Source organism: Notothenia rossii, assembly GCF_949606895.1.
Source record: "Notothenia rossii genome assembly, chromosome: 2".
In the NCBI taxonomy this organism is placed as follows: Eukaryota; Metazoa; Chordata; class Actinopteri; order Perciformes; family Nototheniidae; genus Notothenia; species Notothenia rossii.
Genome location: NC_136904.1, coordinates 55,743,089 through 55,768,250, shown reverse-complemented (window position 1 = coordinate 55,768,250; position 25,162 = coordinate 55,743,089). Strand labels below are relative to the sequence as shown.

General features: G+C 43.2%; 1 protein-coding gene across 5 annotated transcripts; it reads left to right on the top strand.

The window, feature by feature from the left end:
* The first annotated feature begins 12,260 nt into the window (after nt 1-12,260).
* On the top strand, nt 12,261-16,335 carry LOC307029085 (zinc finger protein 862-like). 5 transcript variants are annotated; one of them, XM_079664691.1, is made up of 10 exons: nt 12,261-12,528; nt 13,281-13,364; nt 13,959-14,134; nt 14,240-14,409; nt 14,520-14,758; nt 14,846-15,097; nt 15,185-15,380; nt 15,457-15,687; nt 15,804-15,898; nt 16,016-16,335. In XM_079664691.1, the coding sequence occupies exons 1-6, from the start codon at nt 12,430-12,432 to the stop codon at nt 14,975-14,977; spliced, it is 900 nt and encodes a 299-aa protein (XP_079520817.1). In that variant the 5' UTR covers nt 12,261-12,429; the 3' UTR covers nt 14,978-15,097; nt 15,185-15,380; nt 15,457-15,687; nt 15,804-15,898; nt 16,016-16,335. The 5 variants fall into 5 exon arrangements, with proteins under 5 accessions (XP_079520817.1, XP_079520815.1, XP_079520816.1 ...); XM_079664689.1 differs by having other exon boundaries at nt 15,804-16,334; XM_079664693.1 differs by having other exon boundaries at nt 12,263-12,528; nt 13,009-13,364; nt 15,804-16,333.
* The last annotated feature ends 8,827 nt before the right edge of the window (nt 16,336-25,162 follow it).

Below are 25,162 nucleotides of genomic sequence, written 5' to 3'. Positions count from 1 at the left end.
GTGGGAAACAGGGGCGCAGGGTCAGTAGCTAATTGCGGGCGGGCCGTAGCACAGGCTAGACAATCCCCGGCCATTTGTTCTTGGGCTGTTTGGGCAACCCATTTTAACCATAGGTTGTCATCTGTGTATCCTGTGGCCATTTGGATGACGTCTAGAGGTTGAAGTTGGCTATAATCCCCCGTGCATTTATCCGTACATGTAATTTTAGACAGGTATTTAATATTAGATGCTGCCCGAGGAAGGTTTCGTTCCACCTTTGGTTTAACTTTAATTTCGAAGAGGCCTTGTGGCGAACCCCCCCCCTGCATGTACCGCGAGGACATAAAGTCCAGCGTCGGAGAGCACTACATTTTTTAGCGTTATGCGTACGGGATTACAAAACCTGACAACGCATGGGACGTTTGGGTTTCTCCTAATCACTTTCATTCTATGTTTGAGGGATCTAACGATTTCCGCCGATCGGTAAGGTGGCATGTATCCCCAGTCATCAGGACCCGAATTTGCTAGGACACCGGACCAGGACTCGCAGGTGCACCCGTATGTGTATGTGACGGACACATAAGGGTCGCCTTTGGTCCTGTATGTACTGCCTCTGTAAATGTAAGGAGCACCTTTAACCGTATCTGTGACGGTTTTGTTACATACCGCAGGGGCTAAGCAGACATATTTGGCTAGGTAGGAATAGGTACGGTCGAGGCTTCTGCAGGGGGCAATTTTGCACAAGTCGAGTTGTATTATTCCATCACTACCTGCATGGAGAGTGAAGGTTTGTCTAGGAGACATTGGGGTAACTACTGTCTCATAATGGCCCCGTTTGACTCTAGTTACGGATTCATTTGGCGGAGGAGTGGAGTCTGGGTGGTCAATGGAATCACATAAGATTAAAATAATGGTAACAATCACAGTAGAAACCAGGGCTAATCCTGCCAACCATTTCCAGTTACCATACATAGTTATACTGTGAGCTCCAACCCTTCTAGTGTCAGTATACGTCTATTCTAACCCCCAAGTTATTAAAAAATGCTGTGAACCACTGGGTCACTCAACCATGATTTTAAAGGTTACAATGTACATACAGCAGGGCGAACAAGTAGATTATTACTCCTAACACTAGTAGTGACCAACAGGTTATCAGGAAATTCAGGGCTCCTTCAGACATTTTCTATTCTTCTCTGAGAGGTTTTGGTCCCTGTGTCAGTATCACATGAGGTAAAAAGAAAGACAAATCCCTTAAATATAGATTTTTTAGAAAACAACTCCCTAAATTTGGGTTTATAAATGGGGTCTTCTTATAGGTTAATAAATGACTTTAACCTGTGGATTAAGATACCACTTCCCTCAAAAAATGGGTTATTAAAAGAACTTTAAACTGTGGGTTAAGATACCACTTCCCTCAAAAAATGGGTTAGTAAATGAGGTGCTATGTGTAGCTTATAGCAACCTGATCAGAGGGGAGCAGGTTCCTCTGTCTTCCCGTGAAGTCCTGTGTCTTCGTGCTCCGGCCTGCTGATGGCGACTTCTGGGCTGTCGGTTGTAGGGATGTCCTTGTTGTCCTTCTCCTCCAGTCCGCTGATGCCTGCTTCCAAGTCGTCTGCTGTAGGGATGTCCGCGAGGTCCTTCTCCTCCAGTCCGCTGATGCCTGCTTCCAAGTCGTCTGCTGTAGGGATGTCCGCGAGGTCCTTCTCCTCCAGTCCGCTGATGCCTGCTTCCAAGTCGTCTGCTGTAGGGATGTCCGCGAGGTCCTTCTCCTCCAGTCCGCTGATGCCTGCTTCCAAGTCGTCTGCTGTAGGGATGTCCGCGTTGATGATAGCCAGGTCCGTCCGGATGTCGTCGAGGGTCCTTCCAGGTGATTTCCCCGCTGCACGCTGGCTCCAGTGGTACCAGATGTCCCCCTTTCCTTCTAGGCGGACAGCATGGGATGTCCGCTGGGTCACTCTGTAGGGGCCGGTGAACCTGGGGTTGAGCCACTTGGGCCGGATGACCTTCAGCCAGACGAACTCCGCTGTGTTGGCCTCGTGTTTTTCGGGTCCCCCTTTGGCATCAGCAACCTGTGTGGAAAATCCTGACACCAATCCCTTAAGCTGCTGGAAATAAGGTTTCGGACTCAGGACCTCTACTTCCTTTCCTACACTCAAGGCTCCTGGGCCAGGAAACTGATGGCCATGTGTCAGCTCAAATGGGGAGAAGCCTTTCCCTTTGTTTATAGAGCTCCTAATTGACATGAGAGCCAGAGGCAAGGCCTCTAACCATTTCATGCCTGTCTCCTCACATGCTTTGCTGAGTTTCTGTTTGATGTTCTGGTTCATCCTTTCTACCTTTCCCTGAGATTGGGGGTGATATACAGCTCCAAAACTGTGTCTTAGTCCTAAAGACTGTTCTACTGTGCGTAGGTCGTGGTTCTTGAAATGGCTGCCATTGTCTGACCTCACTTTCCTAGGAAACCCATGTAGTGGAATGTAATGAGTGACTAAGAACTTGATCACTGAGTCTGCATCTTCTCTCCTGCATGGCATAGCTTCTGGCCAACCTGTGTATGCATCGACTACAACTAGTAAGTATCTGAACCCTCTTACTTTGTCAATCATGTCAGTGTAGTCAATTATGATTTCTTCTCCTGCCATCTTAGGTAAAGGAAACTTTCCCTGGTGCGGTTTTACAGTGGCTCTGATGTTATGGGTTAAGCAAATTACACATTCCTCTAGGTAATTAGCTATCATGTCAGGTAGGTAAGGGTGCCACCAGTGAGTCAGGTGTCTGTTCATTTGAGTTTTGCCGCAATGTGTTGGGCCGTGTGCTTCTTTAAGCATTGATCTTATCCATCCTGGGGGTATCACTGGTCTCCCATCTGGGGAGTACCATATCCCGTCTTTGTTGGTAGCTCCTCTGTCTAACCATACTGTCTTGTCTTGAGGAGACCCTGTTGCTTGAGCTTCTTTAAGAGTATCATCTGTTACTGCGGGCAGTAAGTCAGCAGATTTTAAGACCAGCATTTGAAACTGGGGCATATACCCTGCTTTGGCTTTAGCTGCCTTGTCTGCTGCATTGTTACCCCAAGCCAAATAGTTGTCCACCGTGCTGTGACCTTTACATTTAAGTAAAGCTAGTTTGTTGGGTAACATTACTGCTTCTGCAAGCCTTTTGATCTGTTTCTCGTGTTTGATGGGAGTATTGGTGGATGTTACAAATCCTGCTTGCATCCATTGGCGCATCTCCACATGTATGACACCATGAACATATGCTGAATCTGTATAGATGTTTACATCTTTTCCCTTTGATAGCTCTAATGCTGCAATGACTCCCATTACTTCTGCCAACTGTGCTGAGACTTTCCCTGTTACTTCTCCTGTTGATCTTTCTTCAAACTCTCCCTCAGCTTTTTGACTCACGACTGCGTAGGCCGCTTGGAGCCCTTTGGTGGGGTGTCTAAAACAACAGCCGTCTGTGAACAGGTTTTCTGCATGTGGCATAGGCTCGTCTCTGAGATCTATTCTTAGCTTCACATCCTGGATGATTCTTTCCTCACACCTATGGGGTTCTCCGCTGCCAATGGTGTCTGCGCTGTTAACTCCTTCATGTGTGTAGGTGATGTGTGCTTGCGTCAGAGTTTTCTCTAACCTGGTCTGTCTTGTGGAAGTCATTGTGAATGCACTTGAGTTCACAAAAGAGACAATGCTATGTGTTGTCAGTACTGTCAAAGGGTGTCTCATCACAATGTGTGAAATTTTGTTTAAGATACGTGCTGTACCTGCTGCATGTCTTGTGCATGGAGGTTCCCTGTTCTCCACTCTGTCCAGTGTGACACTAATGTACATCAGTATTGACCTACATCCCCCCTTTTTCTGAAATAGAACACCATTTACTGTGTTCTCATTTTCAGAAACATCAAGGAAAAATGGCAATGCATAGGATGCAGAGGCGAGAGAGGTGACCTGGGACATGGATTGTTTGAGAGAAATGAACGCAGCTTCTGCAGCTTGTGTCCAGTCCAGTGTGACAGTGAGATTGCGCATGCCTTTCTCATTGATCAGTGTCCTCAGTACAGCTGTTCTTGGGTTATACTCTGGGATATAGTGTCTGCTGTAGCCTGTGAGACCCAGAAAAGATAACATGTCTTTGACTGTCCTGGGTTTTGGGTGATGCAATATAACTTCCTGATGTGTTGCTGACATGCCCGTACCTGCTGGAGAGATAACTCTGCCCAAAAATGTCACCTCTTTACGGGTGCATTGTAGCTTTTTCTTGGAGACCTTGAACCCTGTTGCATGGAGGCGAACCAGTAGGTTCCTGGTGGCCTCTAAACAAGAGGCTGCGGAGGGTGCTGCAATGAGAAGGTCATCTACATACTGGATCAACACCACCCCCTCTGGTAATGAAACGCCATCTAGCTGTTCCCTGAGTATTTTGTTAAATATTCCTGGAGACAGACTGAAGCCTTGGGGCAGTCTCGTGTACTGTAGTTTCTCCCCTCCCATTGTAAATGAAAAAATAGGCCTCATCTTCTCCGCCAGGGGTATGCAGAAGAAAGCGTTGGCCAGATCAATACAGGTGAACCAGGTATGTTCAGGTGTGATATTACAAATAGCCGTGTATGGGTTAGGCACTGGTACCAGAGCTGTAGTTGTAATAGCATTAATGGTCCTTAAATCATGAGCCATTCTGTACTCCCCGCTAGGTTTTGATACCGGGAGTATTGGAGTGTTCCACTCGCTTTGTGAGGGTTCCAACACCCCTGCTCTCTTCAGACCCTCAACTGCCTTGCTGATTCCCCCTTTGGCCTGTGGTTTAACAGGGTACTGTGGTTGATATACAGGCATAGTGCTACTCACTTCAAATGTTATTGGTGCAGCCTTTGAGCAGAAACCTACGTCATGAGAGTCAGATGCCCACAGGTCAGGTGGGAGGTCACGCAACATGTCTTCAGTAAATGAATGGTCAGTTTTTTCTCTACCGTGATGTCTCTCCACTTCGTGTCTCTCCATGAAGATGCATTCTTGTGTGCAGATTTTTAGAGCATAAGCCTTGTGTGAGGGAGAGTATGTGAGTGCTGCTATTTGTGTTGGTTCCCAATCCTCGACTTCTAGCAGTGTCTTTACCATAGGACCAAGTTCCCTGGCTTCATAGCCCCTCCCGATAGCTAATGAAATGTGTGGTGTGGCTTCAGCTGACATACGGTACCAATAGAGTTGCTCATCAGTGAGTTCAACAGATGCAGCCACCCCCGCTTGACCCATAAATAAATTGGTTGTGGCTACGTCCCAAATGGACATAGCCACCTCTGCGTCATACGCATATGCATAACTTTGGTCGTCCATTCTATCATAATTCAGCGTCAGATGGGGAGGATCTGGAGGGGAACCATAAGGCCTGAGGAGGTTAATCCACGGCTTCCATTGTTGAAAAATGGAAAATAGTCCTGGTGTCTTGTCTTGGGGCCGGTCGAGCAACCCCCAGTATATAGTGGCCTGCTGAGTTGCTTCTGCTGCAGTGGATTGGGCCAACATCATTTGAGAAGCTGACTTTATGGTTGACAGTGAACAATTGAGGCGAGTGCCATTTGGGAATGATATTATTAGTCCGTCGGGGGAACAGAGGATCGAGGCGTTAGCTTTGATAAGAACATCCCGCCCCATGAGGTTAGCCGGACTTTGGGGTGCCAAAATGTACTGATGAAGAAATAGCTGGCCCGCTATTCTGGTGGTTAATGGCGTAGTGAGCGGCACCTGCTCTATTTCTCCCGAAAACCCTATGACTGAGACCGTATTACTGGACTTGGATGTGTTAAAAACGGGGGAGTTGATAGTTGGATATCGAGCTCCTGAATCAACAAGGAACGGTAATTTCGCGTGTTTTACAGTCATGTCCATGTAAGGGTCCGCCAGGCCCGTACATTCAGGGTTCCCTGGGCGACCTCATTGTGGTGAGTAACAGTCTTGTTCGTACTGGACAAACTGGCCATAGGGAGCAGCCATCACATTTGGTGCAACGTGACCCTGGTCTTGGTGTTGGGCCTGTGGGGCTGCCTCATGGGGTTTCTGGACATACTGCATGTCTGCTCTGTTCCCTTGTCCCTGCCCCCTCTGTCCCCGCCCTCTCTGCTGGCATCGCCTGTACCAGTGGGTGGCCTGTCCACAGATGTAGCACCCGTTCTGCTGATATTGGATCACTCCAGGAGCTGTTCCACCCCTTCCCAAACCTTTAGCCGTGCCTCTGAACCCGCCCCTCCATTGCTGAAAACCATTATTGTAGCCGTATTGGGGCTGGTTATAGAATGGACCTTGGTTGGGAAAACCCTCCTTTGGGTTTTGCGGACCCGGTGCCTGCTCTGCCGGCCCCACAGGATGAACAATCAGCTGTTTGGCACTTTTCTTCTCATTTTGAACTGTTTTACGGGCTATTTCTAGCTGAGCACGGAGTAGTTGCACTCTTAACTCTTCTTCCTCAGTTTTATTCTTTGTAAGTTGTTTGTAAAATTTTCCTACATGATGGCCCAGATGACGCTCCCATGTCTGCGTGTTTAGTAGATCAACTTCTGGGTTGTCCTCCATAAGAGCTTTAATCTCGGCAGGTACTGCTGCTAATATTGCTTTACGGAACATCTACATATGTTGGTCACTATTTTCTGGACTACAGTCAGTAGCTACTATGTATTGTTGGCGTGACCTGAGCAACATGGTTGCTGCGGCCTCCCCAGGTGTGAACGTGAAAGACAGTGAGCCGTAACCTCCTCCCGTCTGTGGGAAATGTTCTCTCATTGCCAAGCTCAGCAAGCTGTGTATGTTGTTGGAAGAGATAGGCTGGTTATCGTTCATTGTTACTGTTCCTGATATTTCCTCAACTTTCTTTACGTCATGGCTGGAAGTCTGTTGTGCTAATATCCTCCTGAAATCTCCAAGGCAGATTGTTTGTCCTACTGACATATCAGCAAACTTTCTCATCCAATGTCTCCCTCCCTCAGTAGGTAGCGGCATTTTGTCAACCAGTGCATGCACATCTCCTAGTGAGAAAGGGTGGTAAGCGGTATTCCCATTGGGGAGTGCCACCAAAGGAGCCTGTAATACTGGAGCAATAAAGGGAAAAGGTGTGGGGTCTTCTGAGGTGTGTTGGGATCTCAAACTCATACGGGGAAGTGCAAGGACCTGTGTAGCAGTCAGTTCAGAGATTGTTCCTGTCATAGTTATGTACTTAACCTTGCTCTTGCACACCCTGCCGTTGACATCTCCCTGTTTTGCTCCAGAGGAACACTCACCACTCTCATCCCCCGATGCCCCTCCCTTGCTGGTGTAGTAATGGCCTGTTTGTGCCTGCCGTTCTTGGAACGGCAGGTCACTCAAACTGCCCTCGCCCTCGGGAGAACTTTCACTGTACCCTTCCCCACCTGCTTGTTGTTGGCTACCGCCCTCCTGCTCTCTATTCATTCTGTCCTGACGTACTTGTTCTATTTCTTCCTTCTCTCTTCTCAGTAATTCTTCCGCTTCCTGACAATGGACCCCCTCCCTATCCTGATGGTCCGCACCACCATAAGCTCTTTCCCTCTCCTCATATTTTTCTACAATGGCGATCAATTCTTCCGGTGTGGGGCTGCTCTCGCCCCTTTTAATGGAGGTCTTCCTTAAAGGAATTAGCGAAACATTACCCACTATTTTAAAGTTACCCCCCCTTACACCTGCTTGTTCTTGGGCTGACCCAGAGCCCACTTTTTCCAGTGGCATTTGTAGACTATACCTGGGGGGTGCGTTCGGGACAGGGGAAGAGTAAGGAGGCGGTTGTGTAGATACACTGGATAAATCCGGATAAATCAGGGGGGATTGAATTGAGACATCCTGATCCCCTACATTTCCTGTCTGAGACCCCTCTCCTGAACTAGCCGTTCTTGCAGTGCACCCGTTATTTACAGCACTGCTGAGATTTCGTCTCCTCCTGTCTGAGGCCGAGGTGTCCTTTTGAGTCATATCCCTATAAAATGCGATACGTTCTGCAACATATTGATGTATGTCGTCATCTGTGGGTGGTGGTGTCAGCACGCATGCGTCCCTACTGTCCTGGGGGAACAGGAGAGTGCCAACGTCACTAGAGCGTTGAAACTCCCCCCCCTGTGTTTGGGCTGCTACCATGACTGGGGGATTGTTGACTGGGGGGCGAACCACAATCATCCCCTTCCTGACAATTGCTGCGTTGTGGCAAATCCTCCCTAATTTATCAACCGCCTCTTTCTCTTCCTTTAGTTTCTGACGGGCAAAAAATCCGGGCTTCTGCTCGTTTAGGTTACCCAGTTTCTTTACCAGCTGTCGCTCATACTGATTCAGAGCTGAGCCTAAATTTCCTAGAGTGTCATCCCCTCCCACTCTATCTTCTTTTATCATTTTATCATGGAGGAACCTAAGGTCGGCACAAGCCTTCTTCTTGTCTCCCTGTTTTGTTCCACTTAGAATCAATCCCTCAATCTGTCCCCATTGTTCTTGGAAACATCCGGGAATTGGGACGTCTAAATCACTTTTTTTGAACTGCCCTTCCATATTGACTTCGCGTGTATTTATCTGACTTGGTTAATATGTGTTCACTAGTAATTTGTGATATACAGGACAATGGTCGTCGTCACTCCTAATGTAGTTATTGTATTTATTTAACTGCCCTGCCTTTGTCTAGACGTGTAAATAGTTTGAGTGTATAAACACATGTATTTGAACTCCACCTTGAGTGATAAATGCAGTAACAGAAAAGTACCAGTAAAGCAGTTATATAGGAGCAGCGGACTGACTTATTGAAAGCCAGTTGAGTAGCACTCGAAATGTTTTGGCACTGATAAAACCTGACAGTTTAATGATCCTGTCTTCTTTGATTGTATGTTCCTGGTGAAACGCAGTTATTGTGAGTTGCTTTGGATTAAAGCGTCTTCCAGGTGTAACGCAATATTGCAAGAGATACTACAAAATACGTCCAGCAGATGGAGCCAACAAACTATACTATTAAGCAATACTCGAACCGCTAGTCTGTCTTTTCTGTGCCACACCTTGTTTGCCACCAGATGGCGGCACCCGACCAGGAATGAGCTCCACCTCACTGAGAGGAGAAATGATTTTGGAAGCAGCAGGCTTTGCTTCTCTATCTGACTCGTAAATATTCACAGAAAAAATTCCCCGTACAGTCTATTCAGCTTTTATTGTCCGATGTTTATTTCAACAAGTTTAGCAAGCCTCTCAGCGCGCTTCAACACCGTCTTTCAACGATGTGACGCTGACATGGAGCCGAAACTCAGGCTTTGCAGAACTCTTTATCGTGACGTTTGGCTTTATAGATTCAACCCCACAGAACAAAGGATTAATGAGGTCCGGTCACTTCAAAATTGCTTTTTGAAGGTTGCGTTACTCTCCTTTGGATTTTACTTATAACTCAACTTCGATTCCTATGAACCTAAGAATTGTTATTCAGATTCGTCTCCTGGATGCCGTCTGAAAACGGTCACTGGACGTCCCCCAACGAGTCTTCAGCCGTCTCCTTTCTGAAAAAAGTACGGGGCCTTTCACCTTCGTCTTACATACCTCGTTGATTCACTTTTATGTTATATAACTTTCCTACCTATCTAAAATATGTATCTGTACTGTTACTATAAAAACACTGTAAACTTCGTCTGACAACCCTAAAATTTGGAATATGGTCAAATCACAGATTTCGAATTAAGCTGGTATCTGCTCACCTGTTATTGTCAGAGCTCTGTTTTTAGTTGTCAGAAGAAGCCGAGATGTTTAGCCCTGGACTATTCCGTCCGCTTGCTGCTGGTGGTCTCTTCCCCGAAAACACCCCACTCAGACACGTCGGGTCACCACTTGTTGGAGATTTGGAGGATGTTTAAAACCAACCTCGTCTCCGCGTGTCGTTTGATAAGCTGGGTGAATTCGTAAAAAGGAAGGGATTAAGAAACACCAGAATACAAGTTAAACAATAATCTTGCTTTAATGATAAAGAGTAACAATACAAATACAAATACAAACACAAACACAAACACAAAGGAAGTACTTCCTGCTCTTTCTCCTGTCCTACTCTCCTGGTCAGCCTGAAGAAAAAGAGACTGGTCTAAAGAACACATCGGCTTACATCCAAAACCCCAGGAGGAGCTATGCGGCTGCCCCCCCCCCCCCCCCCCCCCCCCCCCGAGGGGTCCTCCACTTAGAAAAGACAGCCAATCAGCGCGAGCCAGAGGCGACCCTTACATTTGAGATAACAAACCCCTCCTTGCAAGTTTCACATACTTTTGGCCAGCACACACACATCCCCTTTATGGCCCTTTGTCCCTGAGTCCATCTTCCCCCCTTCAGGTTACCACACACAAGTTAAAAGTATGTTTTAAGATATAGTTGTTATAGTTGGCTAACTATACGTAATACATGTAAATCACTTTCATATCAATAATAACGAGGAACACATTACCTATGCTCTTTAAGCAGCATTAGAGATGCTTTTCAAATAGTCAAACTTCACACATGCCCAATATAGTGAACACACTCATTTGTCCTACAGCCTTTCCATTTGTTTGAGCTATCGTTCACATCTTTACTTCAAATAAAAGGTTTCACATTGCATATTTCCAGCTTCCTTTACACATACTGTTATTATTAATACAAAGTAACCAACCACACATATCTATTGAAAACAAGTCGATTTCCCTGATAATTGACATGCTGAAACTCTTCGGAATGTGTCCCCTCCCCCAGCTCTCTCGTCCCTGTCATAAAAAACTGCTTCCATTTCCTATAGAGTAATAAAACATGTTTAAGCTAATTTCTCCACAATGTTTGTAGCCATTTAGTACCCACACATGAAAGAATAAGAACAGAGGTATAGTTGACCAGTAATAATGTAGCACATATATTTACTGCAATGAAAACACAGACACATCTGCTCCAAGCATGTGTAACGCACACCCTTCTTTTACGAGGGAAACATTCCAGCGTCTTGGCACTATCTCCAAATAAGGGTGTCCCCTGCTCACCTCTCTCTCTAAACACAAGGACTTCACCTCAATATATTGGGGGAGGGAAAAGATACTTTGTCCCTTCTAATTTAACACACATGAATATATATAAGGTGACATTAAAAGGAATATACCAGATTGAACTTTCCTGCCATACCACGTTACTTTAATACTTCAAATAATTCAAATAATCCTTCAGTACACAGCCTTCACACTCTCAATGTGTCCAAGGCTAACTCGGGGGCCTAGTGTGACACTGTGCTGTAGTGTTAATAACTGAGACAGGGACAGTGGCAGAGTTACCTCTTCTCATAGTGAACAGTACTTCTTGGATGTGCAATCCCTCAGGTAAACCAACCCAGTCTCACAAAAAAACGTGTAATAACTACGTTGGTCCACAATGTAGGACGTAGTATTTCTACAAAAACGCCTCTGAAATTGTAAGATCCCTACGTTTTTTTTCACCATTCATTCCAATGGCTATGTCACGTGATCTTCACATTTCTCCCTGCAGAAAAAAACAAAACATGGCCGAACTTCGTTTTATTCTCGGTGTAAAATGCCTATTTTAAAGTTAGTTTGGCCATTAAAATGCGTTTTGATGTCATTTGATGCGAGAGATATGAGTTGTTATTTCAGATTATGTGTGCAGTGGATGTACATGATCTTTAGTTTGCTAGTTATTATGAAGATTACTTCAGAAAATTGTGTCTATACAACGTTTTCATTGTTACCAAGGTGGTTGCTAGGGACGCTGCTATCGATATTATTTATGTTATGTTGTGTAACTGTTTAATGTTGTTATCTTTATTGCTACCCCCTTCCCCGTCAATGTATAGTGTTGGTGCACAGCTAGGGTTGCCAACTCCCAGAGTTTCAAATAAGGGACACATCTTGGCAGCGCGGCAAAACCCCCCATTTTTGGGTTAAACCCCTCAATTCCAGTCTAAATTTTGTGTCAAACACCCAAAGTGTGAGGTTATAGTTAGGTTATAGACATGAGACATGAGAAACAGATTATCGTTCAATCATTTATTTTTTCAAATGTGCAAAACAGTTGTCTTTAAATAACTAAATAAATCAGTGCAAAACACACCTTCTGAACAAAAACATAAATATACACCTTCTGAACAAAACACATAAATATAAACCTTCTGAACAAAAAACTGTGTGTTTGAGATGTAGTGCAAACATATTTGGCCTCTTTGAAAGAAAAAATAGCAGTGTTTCCCACACAATGTTAATACTTGGGCGGGCCGCCCAGGTATATTAAGGCCCGCCCAAGTATATTTCGGACCTTTAAAAAAAAAAATGTATCCGTCCGCGAGCGACGCCATCTGCGAGTGATTAACTAATGGACAATGAGCCCTCGCTCTACGTCTCCTGTGCCTGTTCGCTCTGCGGTTGATTAACTAGGGGACAATAATCCCCCCCTGTTGGCTCTGCGATCGATTAACTAGTGTATGATCCCTCGCTCGACACCTCCTGTTCGTGCTGCCATCGCGTGGAGGGAAACGAAAAACGGAGAAGACGACGTTAATTTAGAAGACGCGGACACTAAGGTAAAGTAACTATTTTCTCCTTATTGTGTTGCTGTTTTCTGACTTTGGTAGGAGATTCGAATTATTTGAAGTTAGTGGCAACTAAGAGTGTATTTAACGTAACCAGGCCAACTTTGCTGCGTGCAAGTTACGTGTGCTAAATTAAATATAAAAAAGATTATAATTTGTTTTCTCTTCGGGCTATGCCAGTTAGAAGGACACAGATTAACTTTAGCTAAGGTTAGACTGTTAATTTCCCCTGCATTACTCCTCAGATATGAGTATTCAAAAATATTTTAAGAGAATACGGCGTGAGGATGAGGAGGAGAGACCACAGGTAACTTAGCCAATGTTAGCATTTTGCTTGCAATGGCAATAATAAATGCATACGTCTCAATAATGATATATGTCGGTTCATTTGACCTGAAATTATACAATTGCAGTCAACAGTGAGTTGCAATGCAGAGACCAAACTAGATTCAAGCTTGTTTTCAATTCTAGCCGGTGGTCAGTGAAGATGCTGGCACAACTAGTCAGAGTACTGAGGGAGAGGCAGCAGGTCCCAGTGTGGTAGAAGCAGCAGCAGGTCCCAGTGTAGAAGCAGGTGCAGGTCCCAGTGTGATACAAGCAGCAGCAGGTCCCAGTGTGGTACAAGCAGGTGCAGGTGAACAAGCAGCACAGTTCCAAGCATCACAGACACAGACACAGACATAGTATAATAGCAAGGAGAACTCTACCATTTAAATGCAGTAATACCAATGCATTATTTTCAGATTCCAAGCATCGCCACTCAGGATGGAACCCTGATTGGCTCAAAATGCCACAGTTCAAGAATTGGCTCTACCTCACCCAGCATGGTATGAATGGCATTTGCAAGTTCATATTTGTAATAAAACTTATTTTTTGTAAGAATTAACACTTTTTTCTTTTTAAAAAGGAATGTTATGCCGAATCTGCAGGCAACACAAGCCTCCAATAAAGAAAGGCCCCTTAAAATGGGCTTTCATAGAAGTTGGGATTCTTGTTTTCCACAAGGATTATATCGAGCGCCACATCTCCTCAGAGCCTCATCAATATAGTGTAAAGCATCAGGTCTCACTTGCATCAGGTATATCATTTTTTTATGTAAAGCTAATTTCTGCAACCTATCAACCATGTTTGGCTCATATAATGAATTATGTCTTTGCCCTTGGTCTAGGCTACTCAGTGATGCAGGCTTTTGAGCCCACAGTTATTATGGAGCATGAGGCCGTCATAGGTGGATTCAAATGCCTTTACTGGCTAGTAAAGAATGAGATGGCTCACCACACCAACTACCCTAAGTTCTTAAGTTTAGCTCAGCTTTTGGGTTGTGATTACTTTGAAAATCTGAAGGTAAACCTAGTACAAAATGATGCTTGTGAAACTAAGAACTTTGACCAGCTAAATGTTAAATGATGTCTTTTTCTCAGGTGGATCAAAGAAACAATTATCAATCACACAGAATAGTGGATGAAATGCTGGAGATCCTTGCAGAGATAGTAGAGTCGCCTATTTTGGAAGAGATAAGGTCATCTCAAGCAATCAGCCTAGAGGTTGATGAAACCACAGATGTATCTGTAAACCGCCAGCTGGATTTACATGTTAGGTGGGGTATTTTTTAAAGGTATGATGTGCATTTAAATAAAGATGTAGGCCTAGTTAAACTTAATATTTATTAATATGTGTGAAAACCTATACATTTTTATTTTAGACACCTGGATAAAGAGGGTTATGTTTTCAACCACTTCCTTGACCTGGTAACTCTGGAAGATGGGAAAGCTGACAGCGTTGTTGCTGCCATCAAGAGTGTACTACAGAAGAAGGATCTCCCGGTAGACAGGCTCTACGGACTCGGGACAGACGGTGCAGCAGTGATGACGGGTATGGAGTTTATGGTTAAATCTAATGGATTGTGTGAAATGTGTATTTTCAGCTGTTATTAAAGGAAACAAAATGACGCCCTCAACACTGCATTTAATTCTTAAACTTAGGCCGTCTGAATGGAGTGGCAAAGCAGCTCACAGACAGTTTTCCAAAGCTGGTTTCTGTAGCGTGTGCTGCTCACAGACTAGCACTGGCATGCAAAGATGCCTCAAATGCTGTCAGGTATATGGCAAACTTCAGGAACCACCTGCAGGAACTGCACCTATTCTTCCGAAATAGTGCAAATAGGTCAGCCACACTGAGTGCTGCCGCTACCACTCTTGGTCTGAACGACTTGAAAGTCAAGGTGTGTTTTCACCTATTTTCATAATACTATTGTGGTGTCATATTATTTACATATATTTTACTTACCAGTGTTTCTACTTGTTGTTAGGAGGTGAAAGATACAAGGTGGCTATCGCAGCACCTAGCTGTTCAAAACCTCCAGAGGAACCTTCCAGCTGTGCTGGCTGCTCTGGCAGAAGAAGCAACCACAAGGAAGTGCCCAGTGGCCAAAGGTCTATAATGTCTGTGCCACATACCGCTTTGTGGCTGCCCTCTACCTTCAGGCAGATGTGCTGCCCCACATTGCAATGCTGTCTAAGGTGTTTCAGAGAGCTGATGTGAACTTTCTCCACATAAAGGAGTAGGTAGATTACAAAGAAATGCATTTGATGCTCCCAGTTATTTGCATTATCCATCCTATTATATTGTTGTCTTTTTCCACATTTAGGTGCCAGTCACACTTGTTACTCTGAGGAGAATTCTGGAGGCAGGCGAGACCCCACTCCCCGGAACGTTCCTTGCTCGCCTACACCAAGACTTGGACAACCCAGGTGGACTTGGGGCGTTTAGCATTGCCGGAGAGGAGGAGAGGATCAGGAGGGGAGCGCCCCCGGGAAGATATGTGGGCCAGATTTGTCAGAGATGTAAATACATCCCTTCTTACTTTTACATTCCAATATTTATTTTCCTTGAACTGAAAAATGTATAATATCATTCCAGGTCCTCAAACCTTACATCTGCAGCCTGGAGAGCAACATTGAGAGCAGGTTCCAGCATATTGAAGTGCTGGGGGCCTTCAGTGTCCTGGGTCCAAAGGCAGTTACCTCCAATGATGTAACCAACATTTCAATGTTGCAGACCCTTGCCAACAAATTCATCCCAGGGCAGGATGCCACAGTTATCCAAGAGTGGACCTCCTACAAGCAGCATGTTCTTGAAGGAACATTTAAGGTTGGTAAATACCTAAATTAATATGAACTTGACGGTTAGAATTGCTTGTTTTGACATCTGTAAATGTTTCAATTATACTGTATACTCATTTGCCCTGCCTTGGCTAATCTCTGAAGGACAAGACACAAGCTGAGATCATGCAGCTCCTGGCCAGTGAGAAGGACGAATGGGCAGAAATATACCCAAACCTCAGCCTTCTCTCTTCAGCGGGGTTGGTCATCCCTGTCTCCAGTGTAAACTGCGAGAGGGATTTTTCTACGATGAACAGGGTACGTGTCTTGCATGTCATTCTGTATAGTTCATTTAAAACAAACTGTCTGTTTTACAGATGAAAACTGACATGAGAAACCGACTGAAAGGGGAGCACCTGGCTGCATGTATGCGGATAGCAGTCAGTGGACCAGCGGGATGGGATGAGGCGTTCTCATACACACAGGCGTTGGAGCTGTTCTTCAACAAACCTAGACGGATTAAGTGCTCTGACAAACAGTGCCATCTTTGTACAAAATGAATATTGCCATACAGTAATGTAAAGTTAATGAATAAACCTGTTGTTAAAACTTGTTGTTTGTCACATGTGTTGCACGTCACAAAGCCCGCCCCGCGGTCCGCTCACACCGCTCGCAGCCCCCCCCCTGGCACCTTCCCCCCCAAGTATATTTCAGATCTGTGGGAAACACTGAATAGATTAGTGCAAAACACACCTTCTGAATAAAAAACATAAATATACACCTTCTGAACAAAAAACAGTGTGTTTGAGATGTAGTGCAAACATATTTGGCCTCTTTGAAAGAAAAAAGTAGATTAGTGCAAAATCGTAAACTAAAGAAAAACACACCACCTGTGTGTGTGTGTGTGTGTGTGTGTGTGTGTGTGTGTGTGTGTGTGTGTGTGTGTGTGTGTGTGTGTGTGTGTGTGTGTGTGTGTGTGTGTGTGTGTGTGTGTGTGTGTGTGTGTGTGTGTGTGTGTGTGTGTGTGTGTGTGTGTGTGTGTGTGTGTACATTAAAGCAGAAAAAAAATACTATTGGCAAACCCCAAAACTGCCTATGGAACAACCAGAGACGATGTCACACAACCCTATTTCTTCCACTTGTATTTTTGTTGGCCTTTTGCAGCAGCAAGGAGTTGTCTATCCACCAGAGATGCAGTGTAAAACTCTGAGCAAGACTCTTCATAATTGAGAGTGACAATCAGCTCACTCTTAATTAGTTCAACAGAGCATCTGTTCCGCACATCTGACCATTTATTTTTCATCAAAGAAAAGACCCTCTCCACGTACCCAGTAGAGGAAGGGATGCTGAGGACAAAGGACACCACAGCCAGAATGTTTGGAAGGTCAGCTGCCCGGCCCCTGAGAACTGCTACCCACCTCTCAGCTGTTCCCTTCAGCTCCCAATCATCCTTTGACTTTGTGAGGTGATCGAGGAGGCTGTTTGCCGTAACACACTCATCAAAGAGCTCATCCATGGAGAGGTTGAGCCTGCGAATAGAGATGAAACTGGAATTCAGTTCAGTAGCATTATTAAAAACTACTGAGACACTTGTTGAATTCATTTGATAAAATGTTATATTAAAAACAACACATAAAAGCCCCGTGCATTTGTTTGCATTTAAATAAGACATGATTTGTATGATGAGAAGTATTTATGTATAATTTTGTTTTTTATTAATACAAGACAAAAGTGGTGTGCATAATATGCCAGTATAAAGGGAATAAGTACAAAGTGGTACAGTGTGTGAGTTACATACCTGGCAACTAGGTGTAGCTTCTCAATGATCTTTTCCATGTCTTCATATGAGATGTTCCCAGATGTCAGACAGAGTGGCTGCAGGTAAAAGAGCCAGTTTTCCTGAGAGAATGTGAACCACTTCTGCAGATAAGTGATGGCAGTGTTTAAGAAGGCTGTAAACTCTTCCCTGGCAAGGTTAGCTTCAGATGGAATGAGACGCCGAAGCTTTTGTTTGGTGAGGTAGCCATAGAACTGATCATCTCTTCTCTTGATTAGTTTTCTCAGAAAAGAGTCCATGATGGCATATAGGTCAGCAGATGTGGTGGCATCCCTCTCCAGTTTTTTGACCGACTCTTCAAAAAGCATCAGGACATTGTTGCAGAAGAGGAGATACACCTCTGCAAGATCAGCCTCCTCTTCAACCCCAGCTGCATCTTCAGGCAACCTCAGCAACTCTCGCAGCCGCCTTGGACATTCATCACCGAGGCTGATGAAATATCACTTCAGCGCAGTCCAGTTCTCCAACAAGCGGCTGATTGCAGGGTTGAGTGACAGCCATCTGGTCACCACATGGCGCAGAATGTCATGGAACTCTACATCCAGAAACTCACAGAACTCCTTCAGGGTCTCTCTCCTTTTGGCAGAGATGGAAAAGTGACCGTACACCTTCAGGACAATATTTTCCACATCAATTGACAGCTTATCCAAGGCATGTTTCACGGTGTTATGGACCACATGTGCATGGCAGTTGCCACGGAGGATCTCGCTGTTGGACTCCTTCAATTTTGTGAAGACAGAGTTATGGATGCCATAATTGACATTTGCATTGTCTGCACTGAATGCAGACACATGATCCAAAGTTAGACCCATTTTGTCCAGAGAACTTTGGATTGAACTGGCTATCCCTGCAGCAGACTCATCTGCATTTTCAACAAAGTCGATCAGCCTTTTAACAATGCCCTTCTCTGGAGTGAAAAACTGCACAGCCAAGGGAAACATCTTACGATTGCCTCTATTTGAGGCATCAGTTTGTAGAGAAAACTGGAGCGGCTTCACTTCACTCTTCAAATGGCTGAGTACCTCTTCAACTGCCTTTGGTGCCAGGACATCAGTGACCACTGCCTCAGCTTTTGTCTTCCCACACGACATCTTTTTTGCGATTGAGGAGTCACTTAGTGTTTGCAGGGTCAATTTGAATGCACAATCAGATGAGTTATAGCTCAAATTATGTTTGACCGTGTGATAAACATGGGCTACCTCAGCAGCAGTTACCTGTAAAAGAAAAAGAAAATATCACTATACATATAATCATTGTAATATAATATTATATATAATATCAAATACTACCTGATATGTATTACACATGTATATACTAGCTGTTTGAGTGTGTATAGGTTGTATATAGTATGCATTATTTTTTATTATGAACAGAGGTGGGTAGTAATGAGTTACATTTACTTGAGTAGCTTTTTGGATAAATTGTACTTTGAAGAGTAGTTTTAATGAAAAATACTTTTTACTTTTACTTAAGTAATATTGTTCTAAAATAAGAATACGGTTGGCTGCTCTACCCACCTCTTGAATACAATATATATATATATATATATATATATATATTCCTTCCCTCCCTCCTTGCTTCTTTCCTTTCTTAAATCTGTACTTCATTCATTCCTTCTTTACTTCCATCCTTCCCCCTCTTTCCTTCTTTCCCTCCTTACTTCTTTCCATCTTCCACTCCTTCCTTCCTACCTTACTTGCTTATTTCCTTCCTTCAATCTTTCCTCCTTCCTTCCTTCTTTCCCTAGCTCCTTCTGACCTCCCTTCACTCCTCCCTCCATCCTTCAGTCCTTCCTTTCCCTTGGTGTCCTCTATAGTGGACACAATTAATTTCTGGGTCTCCGGAGGTGAATAGTAGTTTTAATGAAAAATACTTCTTACTTTTACTTGAGTAATATTGTTTTAAAACAACAATACTCTTACTTGAGTACACTTTTGGCTACTCTACCACCTCTGATTATGAATAAATATTAGTCATTACATCTACTTGCATCATTATATGATTAAGTTGATCATATATTGTTTAAAAAATATCACAGTGTATCAGTGTTGGGGTACTTAATTACATTGAACATTTAGCAGTATGAAATTGACCAAACAAAATGTTTGTAAATGTAGGTTTAATTTAAATTCATATACAAAATTAACATCCTTATTTGACATACCAAGTTAGCCTCTGGAGTTGCTGGACGAACAAGGAACTGTGTCAAGGCTCCCTGGCTTCTCCTTTGCTTCTCTGTTTTCATGTGGTTTTCACCTGCAGCATGTTGTTTAACGTCAGTTAGTCCTCCGTGACTAACTGAAAATTGTCGGCGGCAGACAGTACAATTTGCCTTGTGCACATCGTCCCTTACGCTTTCTAGCCACACGTATTCTTTTTCCCACTCAGTTCTGTAGTAACTCTTTCTTTTCGTCTTTTTCTTCGGCGGAGGAGGAGGAGAAAAGTTGTTTTTTGCATCACTTTCGGACTCTGAGGAGGTAGTTTTGTTTGTGCTTGTCGTCGGCAGCATCTTCCATGTTGGGCAGGACGAGCAGCATGGAGGTGAAACGGTTGCTAAGATACGATACGTTATAGTGATTGGCTCCTCTGCTGCATGACTATGAGTATTGACCAATGAGCTGAGCGTGCATGCTGCTGCTCCCACAGCTCAAGATAGCCCCCCCTGCTTGTGTGTGTGTGGCTCTGAGAGGTGCGCACGCAGTCCTCAAGAGAGCGAATGACTGAGAATCACCATAACGAGCGGTCATTCTTCCACCACCCCAAAATACGGGACAAGGTGCGTCCCGTATCAGTTCATTACGGGACAGGTACTTACGTTTCCAAAAACGGGACAATCCCGTATTTTACGGGACAGTTGGCAACCCTATGCACAGCTCAAACATATTAGTTTAATAAAATCCGCATCTAAAATGGTGCCATAGATACGTTATTTTCCTCTGTGCAATTCCAGTCTCACATGTCACATCACATCGTCATAAACAAATACCGGAAACAGACCGAAAACACTTTATTCCGAGTGTGCTTGCTTTTCTCTTTGGAGGTCATCACATAACGGCATTGTAATACACGGTTCGGCTGCATTAAATGTTACATATCTGCTGTAATTATCTATTTATAGAGCCCTGATGAGAAGACTTCTAGACAAACATGAGGAACTGCCGCCAACACTGAAAACGTGACGTGGATCATAAATATATCATCAATTAAACAACATCTTACATTTATTTTCACACAATACGTCTCCTTACAGTATCAACACTAGTTCGGCTGACTTTTATATTTGATTCAATTGGTAGATAGGCTGTATTTACACCATAAACGTGCACTCCTGATATAAAGGGACACCTAGTGGTTAAAGCATGTTATTGAATTTCATTATTTGTATTATTAGATATTAATAGGATCCCTATAAAGTATATTCATTACTCGTTATTCTCTACTAATAGTTAATTAAAGACTGTATATAATGACTATTTTGCACATCCCTTTCAAGATTTAAAGATTTTCTAAGGTTTATTGACATATATACACAAATGGTGTAGTTATGCAATGAATGAAAAACGTTGTGTATACCTCCAGCAATGTTAACTATGTTGAAGCACTTATTTTAACTGATATTATACATATGTATTATACTCTTATATAAGATGTATGTAGATAGTATAAGAAATGTGCCGAATATGACAGTTTAATGGTGGAGGTATACACACATATTGATAGATGTCTTGTAATGCACTGTTGAGGAACCTGCGACCCAAGTTTTCCATCTCCGGCCTTGTCAGGTATTGAACAATCAATAAATAAAGAACACAGAATTATTAAATATAAAACACAGAATTTGTGTGATTGTACCAAAAGATTTACAAATAAACACCACTGCATATTTACAACTGTTACACATGCTGATGTAACGCAAATGTTTCCAACTTGGGATCAATAAAGTATATCTTATCTTAAGATGATCGATGGCTACTGCCATATTTGCAAAATGTGCCTCTGAACCTTGACAAGTGCATGTTTCAGGCTTATCAATTAACAACAGGAGGGGTCACAAACATAAGACCAGCTGTTAAATAAAGCTCTTCTGGCCTTAGCTGTCATGTGGGTATATATTAATGCTGCCCATTATGGGCACAAGCAATTTTCACCCATTTATTAATTATATGTTTTAAATTTGAGTGTTTCCTATCCCCTAAACCTCCATGATGTACATAGTTGTAAATATGCAGTGGTGTTTATTTGTAAATCATTTAGTATAATCACACAAATTCTGTGTTTTATATTTAATAATTCTGTGTTCTTTATTTATTGATTGTTCAATACATGACAAGGCCGGAGATGAAAAACTTGGGTCGCAGGCTCCTCAACAGTGCATCACAAGAAATCTATCAATATTTGTGTATACTTCCACCATTAAACTGTCATATTCGGCACATTTCTTATACTATCTACATACATCTTATATAAGAGTATAATACATATGTATAATATCAGTTAAAATAAGTGCTTCAACAGAGTTAACATTGCTGGAGGTATACACAAAGTTTTTCTTTCATTGCATAACTACACCGTTTGTGTATATATGTCAATAAACCTTAGAAAATCTTGAAAGGGATGTGAAATATAGTCAGTAGTAATATTCATCCCGCTTCCATCACATTAGTATGCATAGAAAGTAACAGGTGCTGTGACAGGTCACACCTCTCCCTACTTATGCTAATGAGCTAAGTCCCGCCTCCCCTTTGTTCGAGGTGTGATATCCCAAGTAGGTGTGAGATCCGTCGATAGGAGGGGGGTGATGTGTATTCACAGGTGTGAAAACCCCCCACTGTTGCGCCTTATGGTGTATAATAAAAAATGTTTCAATCACATTAGTATGCATAAAAAGTGACAGGGGGGCCCGCCCCCAAGTCTATTAAAACAAAATGCCGCTTCCATCACATTAGTATGCATAAAAGTGACAGAAGGGCCCGCCCCAATTATGTGATGTCAGAAGACCGAAGGGGTGGAGTGAGATAAAAAAAAAAAGAACCCCGTGCAGATAAAAAGCCAGTCATTACCAATCATCAGGTCATCTTTCCAAAAAGAAAAAATGGCCAAGAGACGCCTCGATATGGGTTTAATCAGCGAGACGCCTGTGACAACTTACCTCTATCCGTCCGGAGCGCCAATCAAGAAACGGATGCAGTATCTGTGCCGGGTTCAAACACCTCCGGTCGAAGATCTTGAAGAGAAATGGCTTCTGGAAAATGAACATGTTTGGGGATACGTATTCAACTATATGGCTAATGAACTGCATTTCTACAATCTGAAGAATGGAGAAACGTATGGACCCCACAGTGTTAAAGCAACGTTGACCTCAACAGATTGGGCTGTGTTAACTCTGGTGTCTTCCAGAGATCTCCACGCAACCATTGTATCGGAAGAAGTACTGCATCAAGAAAACACTGTGGAACCAGCGGTGTACAAGATATGTGCAACAAAAAGCAAAGAAACGCAAACAAAAAGCGAGATCAAAGAAGAGTTTTCACCGTTACCCCTCAATGTGGAGGAAGAAGAAGGAAATATCCCCCCGCCGCCAGAAGTGAAAAGAGTCCTGACAAGCACCGTCTGGGAAACTAAAAGCGGACCATCTGGGCGATGGTATTACCGTGCAAGCCGTTTGCTGACGCAGGGGGGAGGGGTTCTCTCTAAAACACAGTGTCTGTAAAGGTGGGGGAGACTGTCTCCCCCCTTCCTGCCATCTCTCTCTGTTTCTGCTGATGTGTAAAATATACAAAATAACCATTTATATACTTACTCTCTTGTTAAAAGGTGATGAAGTTTGTAGCGTAAGCCAGCTATCAGTGTTCTAGTTTTAAGGATCGAAGGATCCAATGTATTTTTAAATGGAGCAGAAATAGAACTAGTCTCCGAGTGCAAGTATCTTGAACAGGGAGTGTCATATTGGACTCGCACTTGACTTTTTAAGAAACATATCCAGAAAGTATTCAATACCATTAAATTCAACTTGCAACATTTTAAACAAATTAGACCTTTTTCTTAACTGTCAATGCTGTAAAGTCGTACCTCCACTGTATGATTCTATCCCACATTGAATACTGTTTTACAAACTGGTCGTTTGCTTTTGCCACACACCTGAAACCCATAGAACAGCTGTTCAAGAGAGCTATCCAGGTGTTTGACAGAAAGCCACAGTCATACCACCACTGTACCATCCTTGAAAATCACAATTCTTGAGTTTTTGACAATTTTATGTTTTTTAAAAGTATGTGTTTTAAAAAAAATAATATTTACATGGGCTGGCCCCCCTCCCCTTGGGGGAATTCATCCACAGAAAACACACTGGACGCAGCACTAGGTCAGAAACCAGAGGAGACTGTGAAGTCCACCACAGACGGACCACCTTTGGACAAAATGTCCTCTCCATTAAAGGCAGCTCATTGTGGAATAGCCCCCCCAACTGAGATACGGGATTGTCCCACTCTCAATAGTTTTAAAGGTCAACTTAAAGAATGGTTGAGAACAAACAGACGTGTAATCACCACTAAATAAATGCACTTTAACACAGGGGTATCTCCTCTTGCACTTTATGTAGCGCTTTTATCTTATCTTGCACTTTATATATCATAGCAGCTACATTGTACTGCCATGTGGTAAATGCTTGTATGCTGCTCATGCTCTTTCTGCATATCATGTATTTATTTTTGCTGTATATATATATATAAATGTAATGTTCTTATATGCTGTATGTGACAGGACTATAGATGGAAATTAGCTGAAAGCTAAAATCCGGCTCATTTACACTTGTAAGCATTATATATTTTTTTAAGTGTTTATCAATGTGCACTACGGTAGCCCTGAAGAAAATTAAACATTCAAATCTGTTATCGATGTCCCCATTCCCAGTTTGTTTTGGGAATAATTGCGATGTTTACTATGTTTTTGGTAGCTCTTAACAAAACAGAATTTTTGTAAAAGACTGCGACTCTAAAAGGCAAGTTTGTGATTTTAACACTGTTTCGATGAAACAATACATTATACAATATTACGGCTTTTTGACATATTTTTAACACAATCTTTTTTTGTGGTTGTAGGGCTTCAAGATATTTTGCATGTCATGCATAAACACGGTGTCATCTTTTCCTTGAAACTGACGTGCTGCCCTATTTACAAAAAAGTTATTTTTCTGCTTCTTCATCCTCTGAATTTTCCTCCCCCGTCCCTCTTCCTTCAGCCAGCACAACAAGAATCAAGGTGGATCTGTGAAATGAAACACCTCTTCCCAAAGCGTGACTTCCCTATTGAGAGCATGCGTCTTCGGCAGTAGGGTCTAAACCAATTGGCCATATATACTAACATGCAGAACGTACGGTATGTTTGAAGACTAACCATTTATCCAGTTCAAGCTGTCTTTAAGATGTGACATTGCGTTCTGACTATTCCCCGTAAAATCGTGACAAACTATTACTTATTCTTGAATTTGACCTCTTGCTGCTTGGTTGAAAATTATAGATGAAAAATAACTGAAACAGCGAGGGACATTATACTGGTGAAAAAACTCTCAATTCTACAGATGACTCCCCCCACTCAATGCAATGAGTCCCTCCCTCCACTCAGCAAAGCATCTAAAACTAAGGACCCCACTAAGACGACAGTTTGAAAACTAGCTATGGATCTGAGAAAA

What these genes read in the sequence shown, in the direction of transcription:
- LOC307029085 (XM_079664691.1), top strand. Translation starts at nt 12,430, where the DNA reads ATGATCCCTCGCTCGACACCTCCTGTTCGTGCTGCCATCGCGTGGAGG. An exon ending in GCTCTACCTCACCCAGCATG is followed by an intron (nt 13,365 to 13,958) that starts GTATGAATGGCA and finishes TCTTTTTCTCAG; the next exon opens with GTGGATCAAAGAAACAATTA. An exon ending in CGGTGCAGCAGTGATGACGG is followed by an intron (nt 14,410 to 14,519) that starts GTATGGAGTTTA and finishes TCTTAAACTTAG; the next exon opens with GCCGTCTGAATGGAGTGGCA.